General features: G+C 40.0%; 1 protein-coding gene across 1 annotated transcript; it reads right to left on the reverse strand.

Moving 5' to 3' along the window:
- Window positions 1-1,860: 1,860 nt before the first annotated feature.
- capn9 (calpain 9) lies at window positions 1,861-13,237 on the reverse strand. The gene is made up of 20 exons (XM_087841443.1): window positions 13,000-13,237; window positions 12,063-12,132; window positions 11,854-11,972; window positions 10,942-11,075; window positions 10,604-10,772; window positions 10,426-10,509; window positions 10,038-10,123; window positions 9,401-9,478; window positions 8,717-8,877; window positions 8,370-8,524; window positions 7,225-7,433; window positions 7,021-7,057; window positions 6,854-6,934; window positions 5,801-5,858; window positions 3,939-4,003; window positions 3,592-3,660; window positions 3,404-3,482; window positions 2,353-2,469; window positions 2,176-2,234; window positions 1,861-1,975 (listed from the first exon to the last, which is right to left on the reverse strand). The coding sequence occupies exons 1-20, from the start codon at window positions 13,171-13,173 to the stop codon at window positions 1,949-1,951; spliced, it is 2,031 nt and encodes a 676-aa protein (XP_087697569.1). The 5' UTR covers window positions 13,174-13,237; the 3' UTR covers window positions 1,861-1,948.
- Window positions 13,238-14,763: the final 1,526 nt, after the last annotated feature.

A 14,763-nucleotide genomic window follows, 5' to 3' on the forward strand; every position in this document is an offset into this window, starting at 1 on the left:
AAAAAAAAGAAAATGTCTCATGTAAGCGCTTAACATCACAGAGCACGGAGTGATTTGCAGTTTTCTTTTTTGTTTGGTGTCTTTAAGAAAAGACAGAGAAACCTTGGCTAGATCCAGTCACTGTGCACCAGGAGGTGATTTCCCGGAAATTGTTTGGATACAAGAATAGCAGTGCAAACATTTTTGTTTTAGAGCACTCTGATATTTTTCCATGTCTTATTTTAAACATTACTGGCTGTCAATTAGGCAGCACGGTGGCACGGTGGTTAGCACTGTTGCCGCACAGTAAGAAGGTCCTGAGTTCAATTCCACCATCAGGCCTCTTTCTGTGTGGAGTTTGCATGTCCTCCCCGTGTTTGCGTGGCTTCCTCTCACTGTCCAAAGACATGCAGCTTGTGGGGATAGGTCAATTGGATAATCCAAATTGCCACTAGGTGCGAATGGTTGTCTGTGTGTTGGCCCTGCGACAGACTGGCGACCTGTCCAGGGTGTACCCCGCCTCTCGCCCTATGACAGCTGGGATAGGCTCCAGCGCCCCCCAACCCTGAAAAGGATAAGCGGAAGTGAATGGATGGTTGTCAATTATTGGATCCTGGTTTTCCAGTTCAATCAGCAAGTTTTGTCTTTCAAAACTTATCTCTACCCAATTTACACACCTTTACAGTGATTTTCTTGTATTAAGGTTGTTTGTCTTTATTATATCATTCAATTTTGTGGTTCTCTCTTCAGTGTTAAAGTAAAAAACAAGCACATTTTGTGTCCTGAATAAAATGTTGGAATGTTTTAATTTGAAAACTAAATGATCAGTGTGTATGTTTAATTGTAGTTTTCCATGTGACGTCATAGAACAAGCTTGCCACGTAAGCCTGTACTAAATATCAACAGTTTTTTGTATAAATCTATTTTATCAAATTACTAATGCAACAATGCTAAAGTCCACAAAAACAAGTAGGCCCAAAATCTGGCTTGAGTAGTCCTCCAAAGAAATTCATGAAAGAGAAAACACAAAAGTTTTATTTTAAAACGATTCCCACTCAAGCAGGGAGCAACAAACCAACAGAAAATAAACCAATACTTTGTCCAAAAGCTTAAGTCAACAAAATTTAGTTGAAGCACTATGACAAAGCATGCTGCAAATGAAAGTTTCTGCTTTTGCTATCCTTGAAGTCATTCATGTGCAAATTACATTCTGCTGATGTGAACCGATCCGATTCATTACATTTTTTCAGGGGTGGAACCGAGTGAGAAGACGGCCTTCCTGTAACAGCTAATTTTCAAGTTCAGGCACAGACAGGTTCATTCATTCATTAACAGCTGCAGCTAGCCTCTTTCAGTTTTTATCATAATTAAGATAAGATGTAATCAGCTAACAGAAAAAGGGCCCTAAAAAAAATCCTCAAATTTTTAAGATTTCTTCGGTGTCACAGCAAAAGGGAATTGACAGTTAATTTGAGTCTTTTTATGTAAACAAAAACAGGACGCATGTATAAAGGCACTCATGTTGCTGCCGCAGTGAAGTGAAGTTGTTAGTCAAGACAGTCTTGCCTTGAAAGTGTAAGAGGGTCAGTTGCTCCTTTATTTTTTTAGTTTTCTCAAAACTACTAAAAGTCAGACTGATTTGCACAAGCAGAATTCGACTAGACGAGTGTGCGATTGATGCAAACTTGCCAGGCAAACACTCTCATGCACTCGGCTGCTTCACAGACCCAGCTGTCCTACTCACAGACTCGTACCATGTCAGAGGCAGTGAATACCTACAGATGGACCCATGACCAAAATTATAAACCACTCCCATTCAAAAACATTTGAGCTCAGACAGTGTTTTCACATTACATTTCAAATAATAATAACAGCACAGAATCTGAATCATGGCGAAGTTTAATATTCACAACATTGCTCTTAAAGATGATCTGCTGCGTTTTGTTCCTCCGCTGGTATCAGTTCCTCCTCACATGTTCATCGACAACATCAGGAACTGTGAAGCAAAGAGGAGAAATTTCAGACAATTTAACACAACCGGCAAAAGCATGAAGGCTGTGAATGCTACATCCTAAATCGGGTTAGTTATTGGGAAGCATAAACTGTCTGACAGCCTGGATAAACAGATCCATCAGGTATGTGAGGTACAGTACAGTAAAAACTCAGGATTCATGTTTGGCGTTTTTGTGGTTTTACCTGCATGATGTTCATTTGCACTCGTCCCCTGTTGAATTTGTCCATAGCCTGGAAAGCTCCTGGATAAAAAAACACAGCGAGAAGTCTTCTCTCTGATCTTTATGTATTTTTGTACTTATTGTGATCCTTGTTTCCCAAAATGTAAACCGATCTTTCAACATAGTGTTTTGTACATACTGAACATGTTCTCCAGACGGACAATGCAGGTGAGGTAGTCATCAAAGTCAATTTCGTAGTTCTCGTCAGCAAACCTGAGCCCCACCAGCTGCAGGAGCTGGTTGTTCAGCTGCATGCCTGCATTGGTGGAAAAGCAGCAGTTATCTTTGAAACTTTGATGTTCAGATAAAAAAGATTTAGACTCAACTTACCAAAGACTCAGGACAGGCATTCTCATTACATGATTAATTAAAATCATTATTGTAATGTTTGCAGTGTTATAATTACTGCTTTGATTAAGAACACACTCAAATATACTGCTATACTATATCTACTAACATTTTTAATAATATTATTATAAATAATAGTTACAGGAAATGTAGCTGGTGTTATTACACGTACGTCTTATGAAACAACTTTGTTTGAAACAAGTGCAAATTCAATGAGTATTAAAATAGGACAAAGGTTTGTTCAGTCACAGAAACTAACAGAGTCAAACAGAGTTTTATATAAACATATATACACACGATTAATGTGTCTTGAATCGTCTTGAAAAGCGCACATCGGTAGCTGAACACATTTAATTGGCACTTCACTAATCCCCCTCAGAGATATTTACACTGGCAGATTTCAGCAGAAAGCCAGTGTCATCAATAAGGACCACTCACACCCTCGACACTTGTTTTTTCCCCCTTCCCTCTGGGGCGATTGTGGCTCAAGAGTTGGGAGTTCGCCTTGTAATCGGAAGGTTGCCGGTTCGAGCCCTGGCTCGGACAGTCTCTGTCGTTGTGTCCTTGGGCAAGACACTGTTTGCCTACTGGTGGTGGTCAGAGGGCCCGGTGGCGCCAGTGTCCAGCAGCCTCGCCTCTGTCAGTGCGCCCCAGGGTGGCTGTGGCTACAATGTAGTTTGCCATCACCAGTGTGTGAATGGGTGGATGACTGGATGTGTAAAGAGCTTTGGGGTCCTTAGGGACTAGTAAAGCGCTATACAAATACAGGCCATTTACCATTTTAAACACTACAGGTCCATCAGGTGAGAGGGAGAAAGAAAGGCGGGCTTGGGAACTCTCACCTGCGGCTTTGAGAGCGCCACGAAGCTCATAAGATGACATCTTTCCTGAGCGGTCCGTGTCAAACGAGAGAAAGAGCATCTGTAACAACGGACGTTTGTGGTTAATAGTCTGAGCAACAAAGAAAAGTGCTCCTCCAACTTTCATCACAGAGTTCATTTACAGTTTTCCAATATAAATCAACACATACAATCCACTTCTTCATCTTTTCCCAGAAGACCTTAAACTCTTGGAACTCTATCTTTCCCGTATTGTCCACCTGGTTCACTGTGTCAAGAAAAAAACCTAAGAAGCATTGTGGAAAATAGCTTACCCCCAAAACCTTCTTTCTATCACATATAAACAAACACACACAAAATATCAACAAAAAAGATTCGATAACTTTGTCTTGTGATGGAATATGGACATGCTGGCATAAGTATCACTATTTTAGTGAAGCACACATTAGGGCAAACAAAGTACGCATGGCTTAATGCAACAACTTATTTATGTAACACAATGACAAGCATAGAATGAGTCAGTAACTTGAAAGGATACATCCATAAGATTGATGATACTGTGACAGGTGCTGAGACTCAGGCCATCAAATTTGATCTCTTTTCCTGAAGATAAAGGATTAAAGTGGTAGTGATACAAAAAGCATGGCTATATGTAATAATGCAACACAAAAGTTTATGAATCATCTCTGACCATTAATATAAGGCATCAAGATGTGAGGAGAAAATGTATACACTGTACACAAAAGATAAACAAAGTATTTTGCTATGTGATACTGACCTCAGGTGTTTTAAATGTATTTAGTTCAGTCTTCAAATGATGTTTAACATATTTACAGCAGTGTGGCTTGTTATTGAATTGTTTTTGAAAGTTATTTAGTTGCTATTAAGCCACTAAAACTTAACAACAACATAAAAGTTATTTATTTTGGCCACTTTGATTCTTGTGTTGGCAAAATCCAATGTAGGCTGATCAACCTCTCCTTTAGATATCACCCTAAAACAATCTGTAGGAAGGACATTTGCTTTTTCTGCTTGCTTTTCTTAAATAAAAAAAACTCTTAGTATTTGTCACGGCTGGGGCAGCAGTCGTGTTGTGGAATGAAAAGGACCCAAAATGCAGGCAGCTGACTGAGAGCATACAAAAGGGGTGCGGGGCAGACAGACGCAGAAGCAGGAACGAAACACCATGGCACACAGAGAAATGCAGACGAACGCAGACGAGCCGACAACGAACACAGACCGACACCCTCTAAATATACACACACAAGGTAATCGGTAATCACACACAGGAGGGAAGAACAGCTGATCCTAATACACATGATGACTGGAGGACACAAGCTGAACACAATGACAACAGACAGAGACCTTCAGAATAAAACAGGAAATCTAGAACATGAACCGGACACAAGGGGGGAGGACACAGAATACCAAAATCAGAATAACTAGAACAGAGGAAAATACTCATAAAACACAAAACGCTGGGTCAACGACCCAGCACCATGACAGTATCAGCTTCACATTGTCATGGTTCTGGGTCATTTGACACAGCCTTTTGAGTTTATGGTGTTTTGTGATTTCTTTGCATTATAATGCTTTAGTTTCCTATTTAGTATTGAATAAGTCCTGGTCTGCTCTGTTTAATATTTATGTAATATTTCTCTTTTCCCGTCACTGTCTCATCCCTGTGTCTCCTGTCATGTTCCTACGGATGTTTCCTTGGTTATGTCATTGTCTCCCCTTCCTGTTTACATGTCTCCCTCCTTGTGTTTCGTTACATGTCTGCCAGGTGCGTTCATGTGTGTTGTCCATAGCTGTCATATGCTCTGGATTTGCTCCTCACTTATGTCTGTGTCTCGCCTCCTGTTTCTTCTCTGTCCCCATGTCAAGCCCACGCGCTTAGTCTCTATGTTTCCTGTTTTATTTTGATAGTCTCATGTTCCATGTTCAGTGTGTTTAGTTTTGCTTCCCCTGTGGCATCATGTTCATTAGTATCAGCTGTGTTCCCCATGTGTTTGTTTTTTATGTCTTGTGTTCCAGGAATCGATGCATCTCAAGTCTAGGTTTCAAGTTCAGTGTGTTTTCATGTTTAATGTTAATTTTCTTTGCCTTGGTTGTCTTTGCCCTTTGTTTTGTGTTTTTCTACCGGCCCTATTAAATGACTATCTGTTAAAATGACGTTCTGTTCCACACCTCATCTCCATACAGTCTGCATCCGTGGACTGTGACACACATTCTAGGAGAAATTACCTGTATGTCTGACTTTCAACAAATATCAGGCGAACAAGTTAAGCTTCAAACATCACAAATGTAGAACTTAATTGCAGGAGATATGATGACTGCATGAAAATGCAGAAAATGGACTGAAAAGTAAACAAAAACCAGAAACTTTCATTCACTTACTTCTGCTGAGAACACCATTTAGCATCTCCTGAAGCTCTCTGACACAAATGGCCTGATCCTGTAAAATTACAAAGTGGAAGAGATCAGTGAATTCTGACTAAAGAAAATTGCAAATAAATAAATAAATCCATCCATCCATTCGCTTCTGCTTATCCTTTTCAGGGTGGCGGGGGGCGCTGGAGCCTATCCCAGCTGTCATAGCGCGAGAGGCGGGGTACATCGGTGGGAGGAAGCCGGAGTACCCGGAGGGAACCCACGCAAACACGGGGAGAACATGCAAACTCCACACAGAAAGACCCCGGCCTGATGTTGGAATTGAACTCAGGACCTTCTTACTGTGCGGCAACAGTGCTAACCACCGTGCCACCGTGCTGCTAAATGAATGAATGAATGAATGAATGAATGAATGAATGAATGAATGAATGAATGAATGAATGAATGAATGAATGAATGAATGAATGAATGAATGAATGAATGAATGAATGAATGAATGAATGAATGAATGAATGAATGAATGAATACCATGATGGATGCAGAAACAGAAATAATCATCATTTGCAGATCTGAGCTTCTTCTCTTTTCCAGTATGTTTATATTGTTATCTAATGTAATTTTTTCATTAAAAATAGATGTTGATAAAATAAATCACGTAAAGCTCATAAAATTGTTATAATTTAGGCTTTTTGTTGTTTTTCTGCAACATTCATACTGCAGAAAAATCATCATTATTCTTCTTTCTTTTTAAGCAGCTGGCCTTTAATTGTTTTGTTTATTGTGGGTATTTTTTCACAACAGCTGTGCACTTAGTGTACTGTAAAACTAAAACAACGAAGGCTCAAAATTTCATTTCAAAATTCCAGAAATGGTAACAAATATTTGTGGAACAACTTGAAGCACTTTAATTATTTTTATTTGTTTTCATTGTAAAAAGGTGAAACTTGATTTGAAAATGTACAAACTAGACAAACTTGCTCTTATAAAAACACTACTCATCTGTACAAATGAAGGATGCTGTAAACACTGTTACCCCAAAGCTGAAGATGCTTTTCTTACCGAGCCAGCCAGCTGTTCAAACAGCCTCCTGAGGCCTTTCTCCTCCTTTGTCTCCTCCTCTGGAGGGGTGGGCATGGGTGGCTGATGAAACAACACAGGCTCAGTATAAACACATTCAGCTGCTTGATTGACTGAACAGGTAAATGAGCTTCTGGTTATCTACTTACGTCTGGCAGGTTGGCATCAACGTTGCTTCCCATCTCTCTGTGAAGAAAAGGCATAGTGTAACAGTTAGTGTAAGGCTTGAAATGAAATGAAACGAAATGAATCAGGTTATTAAATAATTATTCCTTGATACCCAAATGTTTTCTTTAGGTTATATATTGCTTTAACTTTTTGTTTTCGCTCCAGAACCAGAGCTGCACACTCACAAAGCTTCAGCCTTTGTCTCAGAGAAGACACGAATAAGAAAGTCGGCCTCGTGGTGGGGCTGGAAAGTGGTGGGAACCACCAGGTAGTTTCCAGGAGGCAGCGTGAAGCGTTCTGCAACCTCCCGCATGTTGATGTAGGTTCTGCTGCGTGCCTTGGATGCATTGTAACGGAAGAAGTCTTTCCCCACATGGTCCTCGCCCTCTGGAGCCTGAACACATCGGGAGAAAAGACATTAAATTAAATATGCAAGTAAATTTGTAACAAAAGAAGAAAGTAAGTAAATACGAAGGAGCGAGACAGAAGTGCAAGGCTGACTTTTTAAAAATATAACATATTTTGAAATGCAAAGAAACTATATCACTAATATAAAAACACATCTGTTTTACCAATGTCCCCAAACTTTTTATCACTAAGAACTTCTTCATTTTTAAGGCGGATGATCTGATATCGTCGTGTTGGTGTTGTTCCCAGATCATCATGAAAATGTTGTTCCAGGTTCAACATTGCAAGTGACCAATCACATTATTGTGACGTTATTCTTTTGCGCACCAACCCATTCGTGCATTTATGAAATTCCAATGTTGCAAGGACAATATCAATTCTGCTTAGCGTTTATTAAAGGGTTAGGGTTAGGGTCAGGGTTAGGGTCTGTTGATCGGCGGACAAAGGCGGTTTCTCGCAGCTTAAGTACAGTTTTTTGTTTTACGCCGGTTTTTCCCGAAGTCGCAAAAGTATGACATCACAACATTCTGATTGGTCACTTGCAATGTTGATCCTGGAACAACCTTTAGTATGATGATCTGGGAACAACACCAACACGAGGATATCAGATCGTGCTTTCTAAGGCTGTGCCTTCTCTTCATTGTCTCGTAACTCTATCTTCTTGTGAAGAGATATGAAATGCTTAAACACGTTTATATTGGACAGAAGAAATACATTACTGTAATATTTAACATGTGCAGAAAAAAGTCTGAAGTTTTTGCTAATATTATTGCTCATCTACAAATATCTGTTTCTTTGACTCAGTTAAACTAATGCCACGACTAAGTCTTTCAGAAAGGGGCTAGTAAATGTTCTGCAAGGACCAGCACTACGCCCCATGCTATTTATGATAACATAATAAAAAAACAGTGTTTTTACAGACCTCATACACAGCAAAGCCAATGGTCTCCAGGTCCAGGCCTTCTTTTCGCAGTTTTCGTCTGTTCTTTTGCATCAGCGCGATGACCACACTGCAAGTATTATCACCATCAGCATCGTTCAGCAAAAGCTTGAACTGAGGGTTGGTCCAAAATGTGTCTGCAGATTAGAAATGTAGAACTGAGAGAGCAGTTTGAGATAGAAATGCCAACTGACTCCTGCATTTAAACCAGTTCATGTCAAAATATAAATACCAATAAAGGAAAATCCAATGAAAGCTCTAAGTCTGCCTGACACTTTGCTGGATTTGTTTGTCTGAAATGTTTTGATTTGTAGATGTATTGATCTCACCAATGTAGTTCCTGCAGCCTCCAGCAGTGGAACCCCGAATCCAGTTTCCCTCAAACACATTGACTGCCCACTGATGTTTCGTGTCCTCAGTCAGGGAGTCAGGACTCATGTTGCAAATCTCCACTTTGTCATAGTTCCTCTTGAAGTCCTCAAATTCCATCCTGGAGTCGCAAACAGCAACAACATTGTCACTCCTAAACTAGCACAGCTGTACTGTGCGTGAATTTTGGAAAAATTCATCCATCTAATCATTAGCAAGGCTTAAAGTTATGACCACGGACTCTTTAACTGGGCGACAACAAAGTCTGTAGCTGATAGCTGGAGTTGGCAGAGATTAGCTGCTCAGCCTAAGAACAGGCAAACTTGATACAGCGAGGCGGCAACCGGGATTTGAGCCAAAAACATTCTTGCTGTGAAGTAATAGTGCTAACTATTGCACAAGAGAGTGAAATTTTATAGTTAAAAAAAAAGCCTGGCTGAAGTTTGTCAACAATGCCTGAAACTCATTTACGCTAATTTACTATTTTGATTGAAAATCTATGGCAGTTCATTTTTGCCATTTTGTTTCATTCCACTGCCTCATTCATATACTACATATGCAGAAATATTATACGACAATGTGGAGACTTGCTAAACATATTACACATCTTAATCTGTAGTTTGAAATTTATTATGTGGACTCACCAGAATTCACCGTCATCTGCTGAATTCTGCATTAAGCGAGTTTTTTCTGCACTGTCGATATAATTCCACTCTCTGGAGCTGAAAAATAACCCCAGAGGATCTGTTACAACGTTAATCAGAGAAAAAGTACCACAATTGGACAATTATTTTTCCCTTAAATCTGTTGAAAATCAAACGTGGAGTTACTGAAATTGTCTAAATGTGAAATCTGGGAAAATTTCAGATTTGAATAATATTATTATGCCTGTTCTCTTCCTGCTAGAACTCAAGAGGTTCCAATGGCCCTTTGGCACCTGAGCGTCTCAGGGGTACCTGGGATGTAATTAGCGTTTTTTGTGGCCAAGTCAATGATGATTGCATAATAACTTGGAACACAGAATGACTGAATGAATATGAAAACAGAAACCAAAATGTAAAACATCTACATATAGACACAACTTTTTTTTTACTGTTCAATAATAGACTGTGAACCGTATTCAAAGTAACAAACATATTGTTTGACTATAGACTAGAGATAAACTACGAGGAAGACTCTCACGCACAGACTCTTCAAGGAGACCTGCTTTTCATGTGGAAGGGTGAACTTTATACAACATGTGTAGTTTCAGGGTCAAAATAAAGTTTTCTTTATTCTTACTTATCACTCCAGGCACCGTTCCACTCAACCTGTCCCCAGGGGTTTCTAATCCGGACCAACTTCACCTTCTGACCTCTGACATTCACCTAAAAACCCAAAAACAATATTCTGTGACTACATTGTTGAAAAGTATATGTTTTTAAATTTAAACTTAAATGTAATTAATGTGTCTTTGTAGGATTTTAGGTGTTTTTTTAAGCCATTGTGTTTAAGGTAAAGGTTATATTTTTAAAATCGAAGTTTCATATTTACAGATGTACAGTTGCATCTTTTAACAAGTATTACAATTACCCGAGTCTGTAAACTTCTAATTACGATTATTCAGCAACAAGTTGCTTCCCCTCATTATTCTTACATCTGCTGCTGAGACTGTTACTGAGACTTTTACCTCTTCTACACCTGTGATGGAGTATGCATGTCCTTTCACCAGGCCTGTGGAAGTCTTGGCCTCTGACTCTGCAGAGCTAGTGATCTGAAGAAAACCAAAGCATGCAGAGAGTTAAAACACAGTAACTGAGCTGATATGTTGAGTAAACCTCATGGGCAAAAATTAAAAATTAGATTACATCAATAGAGCATCCCATCATTGAGCCTCGGTCCAGGGCTTTCTTCATGATATTGAACAGGTCTCCTGGAGCAGCCTTGGTCTCATACATTTCACCCACACCACCAGTAAAATCCTCCATGGCCTCCATTGTGCTGCCACCCTTCAGGGCTTCATAGCTGCCGTTCAATCTGAAATAAATGAAAGAAAAAAAATGTCCTAGTGTTTCAGCGCAATCTAATTTAATTGTATTTATACAATGTTTCTTTAAATAACCTCTTGTCACATGTTTAACATGCATGTGACAAGATGAATGGAAAGATAAAAGACAAAATATTAAGAGGAAGTAAGTGATGTTACTTGGCGTAGGCTTTCTCCAGCAGCGCACTCCAGAACTCATTGCTGGAGGCCGAGTGGAGCATGATGAGTTGATTTCTCACTGTTGGCAGTCTGTCGTCCACAACCACGTCGAGCCATTTGTTGTGGTTCCAGAACTGAGAGACCATCAGAGAACATGTTACAGTGTAACTAACAGAGGAACCGGTGAGTTTACCGCCTACACCGACTTCACACAAAGTGAAGACAATGTTTGATTACTTAAAATAATCTCACTTGTAAATCTGTTTCTGTTCGACTGAAATGTGTTTTTTGCTTGCAACACAGTATAAAATGTAAAAAAGCACACACACACACACACACACAATGCAATGATTTACAAATGCCGTAAATCTGTATTTTATTCACAATAGGAAAGATATTAAATGTTTGACCGTAGACATTTTACTCTTTCATGAATAATATGAGCTCATTTTGCATCTGACTGTAGCAACATTGGGACTGAGGCAACAAAAGGCTTGAACAGTAACGGTCCTGAAAAAAGACGCTGGAGGAACATTGTGGAAGCCGTTCTTTTGAATGGGTTGGGCACTGCATCCTTTTTCCAATACACCGCCTGCTTAAAACGTACTGCAAATACACTACAGGCTGTGTTTTAACACATTATTGACTGAACATTTTGCCAAATGATCAATCAGTCAAAAAGTGTTTAACTTTATGTTTTCTGCCGTTCTTTTAATGTCATCGGTCTCTTTTGTTGCAAGTTCTGGAGTCGCTAAAACAACAATTTTTAAAAGAACATTCAAATGCATGACGCTTCTTTAAACGTGCTGTCATGCTGGTTCTTTTTTATCCCTTATGTGTTTGCTTATTCCAGGAAATACTGCAGTGTGTAAACATCTTTGCAGAGTCTGTTATTCTGATCAGAGATCCTACCTGGAAGTGAAAGATACCAGCGTATCTCTGAGCAAATTCCTGGTCAGGTGGGACAACTCGGGCCAGGGCATCTTTTTTCATAGTCAACGAAGCAACGGCTGCCAGGAGCCAGCAGTCCCCTGTGGAAATAAACAAGTGCCACATTAATAAAACCGTGAAATATGTGAATATTCAAGATTTAACAGTAGTTAAGTAACTTGACTACCAACCGAGCTGTCCTTGGCAAATGTCTGTTCTGTCTGCGCCATCTAAGATGAACTTTGGGTTTTTGCATATCTCCTGTTGAAGGGTCACAAAACAGGAAAACAAACTGGTCGGTTTATTTTTTAAATGACACGGGAGACCGGTGTGTTTGATAGGTGTGTTCACATTCCTGACATATTAATCGGCTGGTATCCCAGTCAGTGCGCACAAAATACACAGCACACAAAGCACACACCCAGGACAGAAATGTGTAGTAATTGTAACGAGCTGTGAGTTCGACAGGTTGTTTAAATCGGGTCAGCTCTGAAGGCGTCTTAACAGGTAAAGATATTGGAGCTGAAGTGTACGATAAGAAACAGTACCCCAAAAAATGAAGGAGAACATGACATAGTTTGAAGGATTTCATGAGCCAAAAACTCATGAAATTGTACATAAATGTCTCAACATTAAGTTGATCAGCAAAAGCAAACCTCTCACACTACGTTGGAGCAGCTGCGAACCAGCCAACTCCACTTTTACTTCAGGAAAGTTGGCTCAGAGTGGTACAAACTCCTGCTGCACTCAGCTATATTTGCACAGTTCACCTGCAGAACTGGTTTTGCTGCTATAACTACAAGTATTTCATGACTTGGTTTAGGTTCAGAGTAATAAAAACAGAGTTTTGATCAACTTTCATTTTTTGAATGGAATCATTTCAGTAATTTGTCGTCTAATGTCATCAGTGCCTTTGCGGTCACCTGACATGGACGGCTGTGGCCATGCAGTTCATGTAGTTAATGTATTTGAATAGTAAACATGCACGTTTTTAAGGGTATGAAAAAATCACCAGATAATCATTAGATGAAACATACTGAAGTCAGTATTTTGAAATCATGAACAGCACATGTGCATCTAACAGATTTCAAGAGCTCTTTCGCGTATAAGAATGCTCAGTGCACATACCGTGGGCCTCTTCCATTCAATGTTGACGGGAACTTTCTCGCTGAAGAAGAGAGAGGAGTCCTTGGCAGGAAAATCTGGATCCTCAAACAGGACTCCCTTCATGAGACATTCATGTCTCAGCTGCTCAAAGGATTTCCCATCTGACTGTGTGCTCTCCGCCTGGCTTGTGGACATCTTCTCTTTTGGGAAGAATCTCGGCGAGTGGAGGAGAAGCAGGTGAGGTGAGGCGTGATGGAGTGCTGCTGAGTGTTTGATGCAGAGACAAGTCTGACAGGTGGGTAGGGCTGGAAGGTCCACACCCTCCAGACGGAAACTGGTTTGTCCTCCTGCGGCAGTCAACCTCGCCCCTCGTGGCTCACACTGTGCCGTCTGTTCTCTTTATCTATTTCTCTTTTTTAAGAATTGGCCTGCCAAACACTGGGAGAAGTTATTCTTGATTATTCTGCATCGCTGGAACTGATAGCAATGATCTTTGCCTAGCATCTAACTGGGATCTGTTAGACTCGTAGAACCAAACAGAGGGAAACTGCTTATTTTGCCATTAAACTTTCACAGTGTTGAAAAATCAATCAACTTAAATCAAATTTGTGTGTGCTGGGACTTTTATAAGGACATTACTTGGCCTGGATGTACTAGCGCAACATGGCAATCACGTGGAAACAGAGAGAGACAAATATTTTTTTAAGTGGGCAGGGCTGAGACCACAACTGATGCCTGTGGTGTTTTTTTTTTCTGTGACAAATCATTGAAGGACAAATGGTCACCCCTATCATTTATTTACGCCTAACAAGCCTTTTATGTAGTTCTCAACTGAAAAAAAAAACTACAATTCAACTAAATTGTTGATAATGCTCGAATGTCACGTCGCAGATTCCAAGTAAAGCAAAAGAAATAATTAAATAATGCAGAGCAACCACTGAGTGATCGACTGTCTGTATCAGCCTCAGTGTCATTTCGTGTCTCTGGCCACAGGTTTAGAGATCAAGGATCTATCTGTCCCTCCCTTTTTCTCTGAGCAGTGCAGACAGATTTAGGGTGTGCCAGCATAGTATCTGCACCACCCTGACCCACAGCGGTGACACTTCACGCTGTCAGGTATGACATCCACATTCCTGTCCCACAGTCACCAGATTCCTCTCATAGCTGAAGAACTTGCACTGAGCTGTACTCTTTTGGGTTACTATTTAATTAATGTACTTGTGACCTTAATTACACAAATAAAAATATGGGTGATGTAGTTTTGCAGCATCCTCTACCTTCTCTTTGTCTAACTCCATCAGCTGTACTTGGTTGTATTACTTCAAAAAAGTAGCAGAAAGAGGTACAGTTGCTATTTAGGCCAAGATTTAGAAGTAAACCTTAGAAAGAAAAAGTAGAATATTGGTTATTGTTAATATCGTTTAGTGGGGTCTGACTTCTCTTCTCTGAATAATGTAAATTTAATGTCAGAATATTTCAGGATTTACTCTGTCTCTGCTGTCATCCTTACATTCACCTGTAGCTCAGGCTCAGAGCAGGTCAGCTGCTAATCAGAAGGTTGGCAGTTTGATCACTGGCTGCTCCAGTCTGCCTGGGCCTTGGGCAAGATACTGACTCCAAGTTGCTCTCCAGTGTATTGGAGTGCGAATGTGTGTAAAGCAATGAAGCATAAAAAATTGTGGTTGTGTAAATGAGACACATTAGCATGCTTTGACTGCTAGACTGTAGAAAAGTGCTCTATAAGAACCAGTCTACCTGCCGTTTACCCAGTTTTGGTGCACAAGT

This window comes from Neolamprologus brichardi, chromosome 6 (genome assembly GCF_056152115.1).
Source record: "Neolamprologus brichardi isolate AB-2024 chromosome 6, ASM5615211v1, whole genome shotgun sequence".
Taxonomy (NCBI): domain Eukaryota; kingdom Metazoa; phylum Chordata; class Actinopteri; order Cichliformes; family Cichlidae; genus Neolamprologus; species Neolamprologus brichardi.